Raw genomic sequence first — 15,847 nt, 5'->3', positions numbered from 1 at the left:
GGGGGAGGCGGTCTACAGCGGGTGGTCCAATACGCTCGCCGAAAGTGACCAGTACCTTCGGCTGCTTGCCGAATTCCCCGACCTTACCAAGCCCACCTTCTCCGCGCCCACGGTGAAACACGGAGTGGAGCACCACATCGAGACCGAGGGGCCTCCCCTCCACGCCAGGGCCAGGCGCCTCAACCCGGAGAAGCTGGCCATCGCCAGGGCGGAGTTTGCGCATATGGAGCAGGTGGGCATCGTTCGGCGCTCGAGCAGCCCCTGGGCGTCTCCCCTGCACATCGTCCCTAAGTCAGACGGCGGGTGGCGCCCATGTGGGGACTACCGCCGCCTCAACGACGCGTCCAAGCCTGACCGCTACCCGGTCCCACATGTCCAGGACTTTTCAGCGAACCTGGCAGGCAAACGCTTCTTCTCCAAAGTGGACCTGGTACGGGGGTACCAGCAGGTGCCGGTGCACCCCGAGGATGTCCCTAAGACGGCCGTAATCACGCCATTTGGACTCTTCGAGTTTCTGCGGATGCCGTTCGGCCTGAAGAACGCGGCGCAGACCTTCCAACGCCTCATGCACTCGGTGCTCCGGGACCTACCATTCCTCTTCGTCTACTTGGATGACATCCTCGTCGCAAGCACCACGGAGGAGGAGCACCTGTCCCACCTCCGGGCCCTTTTCACACGGCTCAGCCAACATGGGCTGATTGTCAATCCGGCGAAGTGTGAGTTCGGACGGAACACCATCGACTTTCTCGGGCACCGGGTCTCCGCAGAGGGGGTGACCCCCCTCCCCTCGAAGGTGGAAGCTGTCGCTGCTTTCCCGCGCCCCAGCACAATCAGCGAGCTCAAGGGGTTCATCGGGATGGTAACCTTCTACTATCGCTTCCTCCACCACATCGCTCACATCCTGCGGCCTCTGTACGATGCCCAGAAGGGCAAGACTCTGAAGCAGCCGGTGGACTGGACGGCGGAGCGTGTCAAAGCCTTTCAGGACACCAAGGCGGCCCTGGCCCGCGCTGCCATGTTGGCCCACCCCTCGCCCTCGGCACCCACTGCTCTCACCACGGACGCCTCTGACTTTGCTGTGGGAGCGGTGTACGAACAGTGGGTTGGGGACGCCTGGCAGCCTCTTGCTTTCTTCAGCCGCCAGCTGTCTCCCAGAGAGCAAAGGTACAGCACATTCGACAGGGAGCTCCTCGGGCTGTGGCTGGCTGTCAGACACTTCCGTTTTTTACTGGAGGGCCGCGAGTTTACGGCCTACGTGGACCACAAGCCACTCACGCACGCCATGTCCAAGGTGGCGGAGCCGTGGTCCGACCGCCAACAGCGCCAGCTCGCCTACATATCCGAGTTCACCACAGACATCCAGCACGTTGCTGGGAAGTCCAACCAGGTCGCGGATTGTCTCTCCAGGGCGGTGGTTGGTGCGGTCCAACTGGGTTTGGACTACGCGCGCATGGCTGCAGACCAGGCCGCCGACCCCGCCGTCCAGGCTCTCAAGTTGTCGGACACAGGACTGCGCCTAGAAGAGGTGGTTTTCGGTGACGCAGGGGCCACGCTCCTGTGCGACGTCTCCATGGGTCAGCCACGACCGGTGGTCCCCGCCAACTGGAGGCGCCCCGCCTTCGAGGCGATACACGGCTTGTCTCACCCTGGTAGGAAACCGTCCTCGCGGCTGGTGTCAGAGAAATTCGTCTGGCATGGGCTCAAGAGGGATGTGAGGGCCTGGGTAGACACGTGCATCGCCTGCCAGCGCGCCAAGGTGCATCGACACGTCAAGGCCCCCCTGGAGCAGTTCTCTGTGCCTGAGCGGAGGTTCGATCATGTAAACGTGGACCTGGTAGGGCCGCTGCCCCCCTCGCACGGATACACCTATCTCTTTACCATGGTGGACAGGACGACTCGCTGGCCGGAGGCAGTTCCGCTCTCCTCAACGACAGCCCCCGACCTGGCCCGGGCGTTCATCGCGGTGTGGGTCTCCCGCTACGGCACCCCTGCTGATCTCTCCTCTGACCGTGGCTCACAGTTTACTTCAGAGCTGTGGGCAGCGGTGGCGGAGAATCTGGGGGTCAAGCTCCACCGCACAACCGCCTATCACCCGCAGGCGAACGGGCTCTGTGAGCGTTTCCATCGATCCATGAAGGCCGCCCTTCGAGCCAGCCTCACGGACAGCAACTGGCTTGACAAGCTGCCGTGGGTCATGCTGGGGCTCAGGACAGCGCCTAAGGAGGACCTCCAGTCGTCGTCCGCTGAGCTGGTGTTTGGACAGCCGCTGCGGGTCCCCGGTGACTTCATTCCCAAGTCAACGGAGCCCTGGTCCGCCGCCGCTCAGCGCGCCTCCCTGCTGGACAGCGCCAGGACCTTCGTCCCGGTCCCGACTACGCAGCATGGTGTCCCTACTTCGAGGGTGCCCCCGGAGCTGCACTCGGCGAGGTTCGTTTTCATTCGTCATGATGGCCACAGGACTCCACTACGTCCTCCTTATGACGGGCCTTTCCGTGTCATCGAGGCCGGAGCCAAGAACTTCATGGTTGACATGGGGGGTAGGCCTGAGTGTGTGTCCGTTGATCGCCTCAAACCGGCCCACTTGGACCTTGAACTGCCCCTGGACTTGGCCCTGCCACCGCGCAGAGGCCGGCCTCCAGTCCTACCTCCCCTGCAGCGCCCTGGCCATTCCCCCCTCCGACCCCGACAACCCCCCGCAGCTCGCGAGCCCCCGGTCGTCACTGCCCCCCGTCCTTCCCTGCAGGAGGACGTGATGGGCGATGTCACACCTCCTCCCGCACCTCCTGACTTTACCTACGATCGTAGGGGCCGGGCCATACGCCCTCCTCGCCGTGAGGATTTCCAATATTGAGGTGAACACTGGGGGGGCTGGTGTAGTGACTACATTATGGGTTCATGTTCTCCTCTTACTGTTGGTTGTGTAGTGGGAGGGAACCAGTTCTGGCACTAGGGGCAGAGGGGAGGATTATTAACGTTGCAACTTCCTGTTTAGATACAAGAGTTTTGGTGATCGATTTCCTGGTCCTGTACGGAGTGTACAAGTTGTTATTTTGATTAAACAGTTATCATTACGTTGCCTACGTCTTTCCTTTTTCCTCCGGCACTACAATATAGCACTTTTCCTCCAAACGTTGCAGCTCAAAGTGCTTAATACGTTATTTTAAATTTATTTTTCAGTGGAGAAGCTACTCTGCACAGTGCACACCAACAGGTGGGTCAGGTTGCAGTGGTCCGATGATCTGTCAAGTCACTTGATGTGTCCATGAAGCCGATTGTGCGTTCTTTTATTTTCCCCGCGTGAATGTATCTCACACAAACAGCAACGAGTTCGCGCTTGGACGCATCCTTATATCCATCTGCCATGAGAGTATAATATGTATCATATATATGTACCTTATATTCATCTGCCATGAGAGCATAATATGTACCCGTTGTCTCACAGACCTCAGCTTTTGATTGATTGATTGATTGATTGATTGATTGATTGATTTTGATTGATTGATTGAGAATAGTAATTTCGCAATAGTAAGGAGGCTGCTGCCTCCAGCAACTCGTTTTGCATTTCTGGGCAGCTTGTCGAGTTTTGATCTCTGGATCATTTTTTATTATTATTATGAATTATTAAATCTTATTAGTAAATATGATTCATATTTACACATGAATTCAAATAATTCTAGAAAGCTACCTCTATTAAGATCGTCCTGGGTTTCCCTGTGTCCACGTAGAGAGATGTCTTGTTTGGCACAGAACAGTGCAATGTCAAGGACGACTTTAAGATGCTTCCGATTTCTTTCTACTGTATAAACTCGTGATCATGTGCCTCCTGGTTCATCTGGTCAACAACATTCCCCCTTCCTGACGGTTGGGTTCCCTTGTAGCATTCAAACCTGCCCATGGACTTGCAGTGATCCTCGCTTTATTTTTATTTTTTTCATCTCATCCCTCGTAAATGCACCTTGAGCTCCTAGGCTGCTTCATGCTCGGATATTCTCAATGGGTGAATATTTAATAATAATGAGAAAATAAATTACACCGAAGATTTCTTAAAGTAAAGTGGGTGGGCCCTAACGTGGCTCCGCTACTGGTGTGTGTGTGTGTGTGTGTGTGTGTGTGTGTGTGTGTGTGTGAGAGAGAGTCTCCAGCCTCTGTGGCCAGTGTTGTGTGTGTGTGTGTGTGTGTGTGTGTGTGTGTGTGTGTGTGTGTGTGAGTGTGTGTGTGTCTCCAGCCTCTCTGGCCAGTGTTGTGTGTGTGTGCGTGTGTGTGTGTGTGTGTGTGTGTGTGTGTCTCCAGCCTCTCTGGCCAGTGTTGTGTCTCCTCCTGTCCACTAGGCAGGGGGGGTAGTGGTGGTCTAGTGGATAGTGAGTTGGACTTGTGATCGGAAGATTGTGAGTTCAAATCCCGTCTGAAGCCACACCACTACTAGTGTGCCCTTGGGTAAGGCACTTAGCCCTCAGTTACTCCAGGGGGAATGTCCCTGTAATTCGTAATTGTAATTGGAACTGTTCTGTCACCCTTTCTCTTCACCCTCTATACCTCCGACTTCCAGTTTAGCTCCGACCAGTGCCACCTGCAGAAGTTTTCTGATGACTCCTCTATCGTCGGTTACATCACAGACGACAGGGATGAGGAGTACAGGGCCCTGGTGGAGAGCTTTGTGCAGTGGTGCGACACCAACTACCTTTTGCTTAACACCAGCAAAACAAAGGAGTTGGTGGTGGATTTTAGGAGGAAGAGAAGGACCCCAGCCCCCATCACCATCAAGGGGGTGGAAGTCGAGAGGGTGGACTCCTACAGGTACCTGGGAGTACAAATTAATAACAAACTGGACTGGACTGACAACACCGAGGCTCTTCTCAGGAAAGGGCAGAGCAGACTGTTTTTCCTGAGAAGGCTGAGGTCTTTCGGTGTCTGCAACAAGCTGCTGCAAATGTTTTATCAGTCGGTGGTTGCCAGCGTTCTGTTCTTCGCCGTGGCCTGCTGGGGTGGAAACACCTGTGCCAGGGATGCTGCGAAGCTAAACAAACTGGTGAAGAAGGCCAGCTCTGTGGTGGGGACCGGGCTGGACAGCCTAGAGGTGGTGGCAGAACAGAGGATGGGGAAAAAACTGGCGGCCATGCTGGCCAATCCCTCCCACCCGATGTACTGCGAGCTGGCGGGGATGAGGAGCAAGTTCAGCCACAGATTTGTTCTCCCCCGTCAAAGTACAAAAAGATTTGGACAGTCCTTTGTTCCAGCTGCACTCCGACTCTACAACCAGGCCCTGCAGGGTGGGGGAGACCTGGAGCTGGAACTTTGGAACTTGGAACTTTTTACTTATTGAGCCTGCACTGTTTTATGTATTTTATTGAATGTTTTCTGTTTTCTGTATTGAATGTTTTCTGCCCTAACTGAGCTGTTTGACAACAAAATTTCCCCATTGGGGACAATAAAGGTTTTCAATCAATCAATCAATCAATCAAGTAAGTCGCTTTGGATAAAAGCGTCTGCTAAATGGCAAAATTATTATAAATTATAAATTATTACTAGGCTGTGGTGTTCCCTGACCTGACCTGAGATCAGTATGCCCTGCCCCCCCCCTCCTCTCTCTCTCTCTCTCTCTCTCTCTCTCACTCTTTCTCTCCTTCCCTCACCCCTCTCTCTCTCTTTCTCTCTCTCTCCCTCCCTCATCCCTCTCTCTCTCTCCCTCCCTCCCCCCCCTCCCTTTCTCTGCTGACTGGCTGCCTGATACAACTCACATCAATACAGATAATAATAAGATAACTAAATAGATCCATACATGCTGTAGTGTAGACAGTGTCACACTGCCAGTAACAGTAATGTAGGTCTGTCCCCAGACCTGTACAGTGTTTAACAGCCGTCTCTGCAATCCTCCATAGCACGTCATCAACGCTTATCAGTATCTTATCACACACACACACACACACACACCCGCGCACGCACGTACACACACACGCATGCATGCACGTACACGAACACGTACACACACACACACACACACACACACTCAAGCACGCATGCACCCACGCACACACACACACACACACACACACACACACACACACACACACACAATATATTCAGCCTACACATATTTAATGTTATTTCTGGGTGAATGATGCACTCTGATCTGTCAGTGGACATGGTTACCTCCTCCCCCCTCCCCCCTCCACAGACACACCGCTGTTTATGATCATCATGTAGATCAGGGGTCCCCAAACTTTCTTCTGGGAGGGCCACATAATTTTTCCTTTCTGTGATGGGGGGCCTGGGTCGGTCTCTAACATAAAATAATATGGAACAGAGTGGAACGGTGTGAAATGGAGGCAGTTGCGCAAAGCAATTGCGCGCAGGAGAGCACTGGTGGATGCAAACAAAGTCTAAACAGTTGAATTTGGATGGAATGTATACCTATAGTGATATGTCAATGAAATATAATCAGTTTTACAGTCTGATACATGAGGGAGGACCTTCATCATACACGGGGGGACCCATGAAGCGGGGCTGTCTGGGGGTCCTTAAACGAGCATCAAACACTTAATTTCTTGCATTCTGGTGAATTTAGATACACCAATTTGTGCCCTTTCTGCATCAATTTATGGTGGAAATGTCATTATTTATGTAAAGGAAAACACAATATTCAGGCACCAGATGACCATTCAAAATGTAATGTAATATAATGCAATATAAGGCTCTCAGGCATTCTGTAGGCCTACTTTCAAATATGTATTCTCCTTGAGCAGTCAACATCAACTATCAGCTATTTCGCTAGCAAACACGAAAGCTAACTTATTTGCAAAACAGCGCCCCCACCACCACGTCGTCTCAGTGCCGCAATTGCGGTTAGAAATGACAGAAATCCACCGAGTGCAACGCTTGTAGAAAATACGACCGTCAGAGTTTTGTCGAGAGCTGGAGGCGGCTAGAAATATGATGGAGGCGGCCGCCTCATAATTCTCTATGCAGGAAAAACCCTGCTTGATACAGATCATGAACATATCGGTAAAATTATTTCGTTTTCTCCTGCAGCTGGGCATTTACATTATCTAATCCCCCATTGTTTCAATTCATCTGGTGCCTACTTGCGGACAGACTCACCGCGGGACACACCTCCTCCGCGACCACATTCCTACTGTCCTACTGTCCCACCATGCACTGTCCTACTGTCCCACCGTGCACTGTCCTACATTCATGGCTTTTGCACTCTGCACTATTGTCATAGCATATTATTATATATTTGCATATATCTGGTTAGATGCAGACTGCGTTGTGTTGTGTTAGTACTTGTACTCTGTCAGTGACAATACAGTTGAATCTAATCTAATGAGATCAAGGTCAGAGGTTATCAGTCAAGGAGCAGAACAGCAAACAAGCTTATATTCAGTTTATTTAAATGTACATGTAAGTAAATCTTCCCAATGCCACTATGAGTCAACTTAATTAATCAGGATTTTCAATCATTTGACAGCTCTAATATTTGTATATGTGTGATTATAATACCATAACCCACTTTGGTGCCCCTGAGTAACATGGAGCTCATTGGCAGCAGTACAGACAGAAACAAACATTACAAATAAACAGATTAAACAATAAACATTGTGGTAAGAAATAATAAAGCAAAAAAGAACGTACACAATCATAATACACAATCTTGAATATAAATCAACCAATAATTTGGTATTAATCTAATAATTAATATTAATAAAAAATCTAAGTACATTTGACTCATGTTTCACAACTGTAATAACTTTTGAGTAACTTGTATTTGTATAGCACTTTTCCTGCAAATGTTGCAGCTCAAAGTGCTTTAATCATTATACAATTATAATTTAATGATTTAGTAATTTAAAGGCAGTATTAAAAATATGGGTTTTTAGTCTTGACTTGAACATATTTGCTGAGGTTGCATCCCTAATGTAAACTGGCAGTGCATTCCACAATCTGTACACAAACTGCAGAGATTTCTACTGTCGGTTGGCAGTTACAATAACAAGGATTGGCAATAAAATGTCCTGTTAATAACAACACATACTTTAAGATAAATTATTGGATTTAATATTTGCATATTTTTCAAATTCATACTGAGTAGCGTTTAATTCGTTGGCAGCAGTTAAAGTACGTTCACCTACAATAACCAGAACAAACAAGTGAGACATGAAAATACCTTCCACTGTCATAAGATACAATCATGAACATAAATCAATCAAATCAAATTGTATTTGTCAAATCAAACCAATCACTTGAAAATGATAATAAAAAGTACCAGTAGTACATTTGACTCATGTTACACAAACAGACTCATCCACTCCTCACTGGGATGACATCACGGTCAGAGACACCTCTGATTGGCAGATCTGTAGATCAGGGTGTTTAGCATCACCAGCAGGTCCAATAGAGAAGAAGGGGAACAGTCTCTCAGTGAAGGTGTGTTGATGAGTGTGGATGAGTGTCATGTCTTCAGGGTCGTAGAAGGACACCTCCCCCTTGTTGTAGTCCAGCTGTACTCTGATCCTCTGGGGCCTCCTCTTCAGAGTGATGGTCTTACCCACCTCTCTATACTTACCATCCCTCTGTTCTATAGCCCAGATTCCATACTGTGGTGATGGTCGTACCTCCCCCTTTCTGTCACTGGACTCTTTAACCACACCCATGACCCAGTCAGGATGGTCCCCCACCTCCACCTCCCAGCTGTGCTCTCCTGATATGAACCCCTCAGAGCCCACAACAGTCAGATACTTCATGAACCGTTCTGGGTTGTCAGGCAGCTGTTGCCTTGACCCTCTCTGTCTCACACTGGTCAGATCATCAGACAGAGAGAGCCAGGGAGGTGCAGTGTTGGGGTCCAGAATCACAGGAGCTTCAAAACAAACACAGATGCATTCTACACATTATGCGCTGTATTAATTATTATACATATTATACATATATCACCACTTCCCCAGAGTAAACCAGGGCGAGTTATTAGGAGACCTGGACAGGGTTGCCAGATGGGGTTGACAATTTCCAGCCTAGCCACAGTCTAAAAACCGCTAAATCCACCGAAAACCAGCCCAAATCCTATATTGTCAGAAAGCTGCTAATTACTATTTAGCAGGTGCCATCTCCTGCCCCCTAAACTGTAGGTATGTTGCCAATGATGTTTGTAAAACTTTTTTTTAAAAACCTGCACATTGTGTGTAGCTACCTAGGGTGTGTGTTTTAACTTCACGCATTCTGTAACTTTCAGGCACTGACATTTTGATAGCGCCTAAATGCTATACATCCAGCCCAACCTAAATGCTATATATCCAGCCCAACCTAAATGCTATTTATCCAGAACAACCTAAATGCTTTTCATCCAGCCCAGTGTGATCAAAAGTAGCCCTTTCTGCGGTAACCCCGCCCATCTGGCAACCCTGGAGCTGGATGGCTGGAGATAGACAAAGTGAATCTTGACACGTGTGTGTGTGTGTGTGTGTGTGTGTGTGTTTGTGTACGTACACTACTCTACTTGGCATCTAATCACTTGCGTGTTTTGTGTGGATATCACGCGTGACCAACAGTGTGAAACAGTTTGGAGTTGTGTGCTGTGAATTGTGTTGCACCTATACGGTGGTGAACTAGTAGCATCATTTCTCTTGTCACATCCAGTCAGAAGTCTCTCTAGCATTACCTGCCAGCCCAGAGTAAAAGCACTATGGGGCTCATGTATTATTAATAAACCTTGGCACTTTTTATATTCTTTTTTATATTCTTGTCCATCTCATTTGTTACTGTGCGGAGCAAGTTGGGGCTTGCTACACATTTATTAATGTTGTATTTCTATGAACATATTCCGTCTATTTAATAGTTATTCTTAATCCAATTCTCATCAGTACTCACCGTGCTTGACAATCCCCTGCATCTTCTCCCAGACTCTGAACTGCAGGTTGCCCAGGTGTTTGGCCACGTCTATCAGCGCTCCTGAAACCTTCTCTGGGTCTGGCAGTGTGAACTGGGCTCTGGAAGAACATTCAGGAGTCAGTGCTGCTGTGGGCTTGGGTTCAGAACCCCAGAGAAGAGAGACCAGAGACAGATCACTTACCTTTTCTTACTGGCCTTGAAGTTCTGGAGAGGAACAGAGGAGAAGTGTCATCAATGCTAGTGATGTAATCAATCAGTCTCTGAATACATTTACAATTTCTGTCTGAGAGAAGGCATCCTTACCTGCAGGAAGGAGATGTCTTCAGCTTTCAGCTCCTTCTCTAAGGCTGTGATTGTGTCTGAAAGTGATGATATCTGTCTGCTCAGTGCCTCAGTCTTCTCCTTCATCATCTGACTCTTCTGCTCCTCTTCCTCCCTCAGTGCAGCTATCCTGGCCTCCTCTTCCTCTCGTAGAAACTGGTGAAGTTTCTCAAACCCCTCCTTAATCTGTCTCTCTGTGTGCTGGGCCTGGCTCTGGAGACAGCAAGGGGAATAATATTATGATTACTGTAGTTTTACTACCATATTAAATAATACATACTGTATATATAATAATACAATACCAATTTTTACTTTAACTTTATTATTATTATTATTATTAAGTTCAGGTGAAATGTATGCAGCTCTCTTTATGATTTTGAGTTGCAGATGCATGACTATCAGTTAGATGTCAACAGCATCCAATACTGAGCAGAACAAGAGAAGACCACATCACTGAATACAACACGTTGCCTGACGTACACAGTACCTTAATGTGCTCTGATGTTTTATCACAGGTTTGTTTAACTTTGTTGAAGACCTCCAGCTTCTCCTGTAAGGGTTTCAGATCTGTCTGGAGTTCCTCCTGGATTGAGACAAAACTTTACTGAGGACATTTGGACACAAACTCTTTGAATCATTCCCCTCTGGCAGGAGGTCCATCAGGACCAGAACCTCACCACACTAAAACAGATTCATCCCTCATTAATGAGGCCTGAGACCCCCACTGACCCTCAATGACCCCCACTGACCCTCACTGACCCCCACTGACCCCTACTGACCCCCACTGACCCTCACTGACCCCCACTGACCCCCACTGACCCCCACTGACCCCCACTGACCCCTACTGACCCTCACTGACCCTCACTGACCCCCACTGACCACCACTGACCCCCACTGACCCCCACTGACCCTCAATGACCCCCACTGACCCTCACTGACCCCCACTGACCCCTACTGACCCCCACTGACCCCCACTGACCCTCACTGACCCCCACTGACCCCCACTGACCCTCACTGACCCCCACTGACCCCCACTGACCCTCACTGACCCCCACTGACCCCTACTGACCCCTACTGACCCCCACTGACCCCTACTGACCCTCACTGACCCTCACTGACCCTGACTGACCCCCACTGACCCCTACTGACCCCTACTGACCCCCACTGACCTCCACTGACCCTGACTGACCCCCACTGACCCTCATTGACCCTCACTGACCCTCACTGACCCTCACTGACCCTCATTGACCCTCACTGACCCTCACTGACCCTCACTGACCCCCACTGACCCCCACTGACCCCCACTGACCCCCACTGACCCCCACTGACCCCCACTAAACCCTACTGACCCCTACTGACCCCCACTGACCCTCACTGACCCCCACTGACCCCACTAACACTGAGTGTTGTCACAACCAGACAGTTCTGCATGTACATTGAAAACAATGGGCTCGTTCCCACACAGGGTCGAGGCCGGACACAGGTGTGTAGGCTAGCTCAGGGTTAGATGACAGCAGGTAGATGTTAGCAGGTGTGCAGGCTAGCTCAGGGTTAGATGACAGCAGGTAGGTGTTAGCAGGTGTGTAGGCTAGCTCAGGGTTAGATGACAGCACCCAGGTAGATGTTAGCAGGTGTGTAGGCTAGCTCAGGGTTAGATGACAGCAGGTAGGTGTTAGCAGGTGTGTAGGCTAGCTCAGGGTTAGATGACAGCAGGTAGGTGTTAGCAGGTGTGCAGGCTAGCTCAGGGTTAGATGACAGCAGGTAGATGTTAGCAGGTGTGTAGGCTAGCTCAGGGTTAGATGACAGCAGGTAGGTGTTAGCAGGTGTGTAGGCTAGCTCAGGGTTAGATGACAGCAGGTAGGTGTTAGCAGGTGTGTAGGCTAGCTCAGGGTTAGATGACAGCACCCAGGTAGGGGTTAGCAGGTGTGCAGGCTAGCTCAGGGTTAGATGACAGCAGGTAGATGTTAGCAGGTGTGCAGGCTAGCTCAGGGTTAGATGACAGCAGGTAGATGTTAGCAGGTGTGTAGGCTAGCTCAGGGTTAGATGACAGCAGGTAGGTGTTACCAGGTGTGTAGGCTAGCTCAGGGTTAGATGAAAGCACCCAGGTAGTAATAGGTTTCCAGGGTATATATTCCTCGGTAGTTCATATGCGTCTCTAGAATATGGCGTCTCTCTCAATCACTTCCTCCTCTCTTTAATCACCTCCCAGGTAGGACAATGACCACCATTCAAATAACCCCCGCCAACAGGCAAGCCACTCCCCCATGTACCCTGGGTAGCCAATCATCATAACCCACTGAGCTTACCATGACAGACATGTATACAACATAAATAGTTGGATCGTGACAGTGTTATCTTGACCCCCACTGACATCACAGTCACACTGCACTATTCTTGTAAATATAGATTTATTTACTTTTTACCACCCATATTCTAGAGGTGGTAATTAATCTATGCCCAGCCAAATCCATGTTTAGAGCTAGCTAGCTAACATTACATTGAGCATACTCGTAAGACTTTTCACTTTTCAAAAAATGCCGGTCGAGAGAGGACGCTGGCGTTGCTTGTTTGCCTCTTATCTTCTCTACCCGAAATCTAGGTGTAATTGCAGAATACAGAGTAGATTGTCCTGCAAAGGCAAGTTAAGGCAAGGCAAGTTTATTTGTATAGCACATTTCATACAACAGGGGCAATTCAAAGTGCTTTACATGCATTATTTAAAAAGACAGCAAGAGGAGCATAACAAAATAACAATTACAATGAATAAAAGCAAATATAAGAAGTAAATAGATAAAACATTTAAAAAGACAATAGTTAATGGAAAAAAGACATTGATAGAAGTGTTTGTGTTTAATCATATCCCTCCATATCCCTCTACATCCCTCTACATCCCTCCACATCCCTCTACATCCCTCCACATCCCTCTACATCCCTCCACATCCCTCTACATCCCTCTACATCCCTCCACATCCCTCTACATCCCTCTACATCCCTCTACACCCCTCTACATCCCTCCACATCCCTCTACATCCCTCTACATCCCTCTACATCCCTCCACAACACTCTACATCCCTCTACATCCCTCTACATCCCTCCACATCCTTCTACATCCCTCTACATCCCTCTACATCCCTCTACATCCCTCTACATCCCTCCACATCCCTTCACATCCCTCTACATCCCTCCACATCCATCTACATCACTCCACATCCCTCTACATCCCTCTACACCCCTCTACATCTCTCTACATCCCTCTACATCCCTCTACATCCCTCTACATCCCTCTACATCCCTCTACATCCCTCTACATCCCTCTACACCCCTCTACATCCCTCCACATCCCTCCACATCCTTCTACATCCCTCTACATCCCTCTACATCCCTCTACATCCCTCCACATCCCTTCACATCCCTCTACATCCCTCCACATCCATCTACATCACTCCACAACCCTCTACATCCCTCTACACCTCTCTACATCCCTCTACATCCCTCCACATCCCTCTACAACCCTCTACATCCCTCTACATCCCTCTACATCCCTCTACATCCCTCTACATCCCTCCACATCCCTCTACATCCCTCTACATCCCTCCACATCCCTCTACATCCCTCTACACCCCTCCACATCCCTCTACAACTCTGTAGAGTGTTCAGTGTAGAACACAGTAGAGCAGTGTAGAACACAGTAGAGCAGTGTAGATCCCTCTACATCCCTCTACATCCCTCTACACCACTCCATATCCCTCCACATCCCTCCACAAGAGGAGCATAAGAAAATAAAAATTACAATGAATAAAAGCAAATATAAGAAGTAAATAGATAAAACATTTAAAAAGACAATAGTTAATGGAAAAAAGACATTGATAGAAGTGTTTGTGTTTAATCATAACTGGTGCAAAACATGAAGGTTTTTAGCTTAGATTTAAATATTTTAAGGGTTTGGGCCTGTTTGATTTCTTCAGGGAGTTTGTTCCAGGAGCATGCAGCAGCGTGACTGAAAGCTGCTGCACCGTGTTTTGTTTTTACTCTTGGGATTATTAGCTGATTTGTCTCAGCTGACCTTAGGGACCTTGCGGGAATATAGGGTGGGAGGAGATCTGATATGTATTTTGGTCCAAGACCATTTTGTGATTTGTATGTAATTAGGAGGATTTTGAATTCAATTCTCTGAGAGACTGGTAGCCAGTGCAGGGATCTCAGGATTGGTGTAATGTGTTCAAATTTCTTTGTTTTTGTTAGGACCCTAGCAGCGGCGTTTTGGATGAGCTGCAATTTACGAACAGCTCCTTTAGATAGGCCTGTTAGTAGACCATTACAATAATCAAGTCTACTCGAAACAAATGCATGGATGAGTTTTTCAAGGTCTTGCTTGGACATGAAACCTCTCATTCTTGTTATGTTTTTCAGGTGATAGTAGGCTGATTTAGTTATTGAGTTTATGTGGCTATTGAAGTTTAGATCGGAGTCTAGAATTACACCAAGATTTCTGACCTGTTTTTTACTGTGAAGAGAGAGAGAATCAAGTTTTGCACTGACTTTCGATCTTTTGTCAGGTGCACCGAATACAATTATCTCTGTTTTGTCCTTGTTTAGTTGGAGGAAGTTTTGTGTCATCCAGGCGTTTATTTGCTCAATGCAATTACAGAGATTGTCAATGGGACTATAGTCGTTCGGTGAGAGGGCTATGTAGATTTGAGTGTCATCTGCATAGTTGTGGTAGGCAATTTTGTTCTTTTTTATGATGTGTCCCAATGGAAGCATGTAGAGATTGAATAGAAGGGGGCCAAGGATTGACCCTTGGGGAACCCCACATGTCATTTTAATTTGGTCAGATACAAAGTTGCCAATGGAGACATAGTAGCTTCTGTCCTGTAGGTAGGATCTAAACCAGTTTAGGGCAGTGCCCGAAAGTCCTACCCAGGTTTTTAGTCTATCTATTAGAATGTCAAGTTACCTCTTACGTTTCTGATCGCCGAGTCTCCAATCAACAAAGTATCTTTTGGAGGTGAAGTCTGTTTCATCCGCTGCATGTCACACAGAGAAGTAGAAGAAGGAGGGGGTGACCTTGAGCTCGTGTCTGCGGGCCGGGGAGTCACCGGGGGGGGGCCGGGGAGTCACGTGATTCCCAGGCCTGGGAAATCTTGGCGTGACTCTGATGTTCTTATCTCGGGCCTTGGGAGTCATGCCAGCTCGCTGCTCCGCGGGCCGGTGTCTCAGACTCCTATCTCGGCTCTGTTTAGTCATGCAAGCCCATGGCTCGGGCCTACCTGTTGCTAACGATGCTAACGGTGCTAACGAGGACTTCAGTTGGCTGCTTTTCAGTAGTTTCGGGGGATAATTCATCTGTCCAGTGAATTTTGCAGCTGTCACCTGCCTCGTTAGCTTTGGGAAGTGTGAATTTTGATTTAAATCCTCTTCAAAGGCTTGCGTGGGTGGATAACCATTAGCGTAGCGATTCTCGAGTGCGGAGAGTCGCCCCTGGAGAGTTTATTCCAATAAGTCTTTGAAAGATCCACACAACTTTGACAGATAGCAGGCATGGTAGGAATAACAGCTATATATATATTTTTTGAAACTATAAAAAAGAAGCAAGAAAAAAGCAGGAAAGCAGTGGTATGAGAGGAGCGAGGGAGAAACACGTCTA

General features: G+C 48.6%; 1 protein-coding gene across 1 annotated transcript in view; it reads right to left on the bottom strand.

Annotated features, from left to right (window-relative positions):
* Nucleotides 1–8,306: 8,306 nt before the first annotated feature.
* Nucleotides 8,307–15,847, bottom strand: part of LOC308151983 (E3 ubiquitin-protein ligase TRIM35-like) — a gene marked incomplete at both ends in the record, with an annotated part of 8,305 nt that continues 764 nt past the window's right edge. The window contains 5 exons of the mRNA XM_080524887.1: nucleotides 8,307–8,854; nucleotides 9,859–9,977; nucleotides 10,061–10,083; nucleotides 10,183–10,413; nucleotides 10,688–10,783. Of these exons, the coding sequence (XP_080381013.1) occupies nucleotides 8,307–8,854; nucleotides 9,859–9,977; nucleotides 10,061–10,083; nucleotides 10,183–10,413; nucleotides 10,688–10,783 (1,017 nt within the window). The remainder of the gene's footprint in view (nucleotides 8,855–9,858; nucleotides 9,978–10,060; nucleotides 10,084–10,182; nucleotides 10,414–10,687; nucleotides 10,784–15,847) is intronic.

Source organism: Nansenia antarctica (genome assembly GCF_963989245.1).
Source record: "Nansenia antarctica genome assembly, chromosome: 2".
NCBI lineage: Eukaryota > Metazoa > Chordata > Actinopteri > Argentiniformes > Microstomatidae > Nansenia > Nansenia antarctica.
The sequence above is the reverse complement of the archived record's forward strand: the minus strand, read 5'-3'. Positions and strand labels throughout refer to the sequence as shown.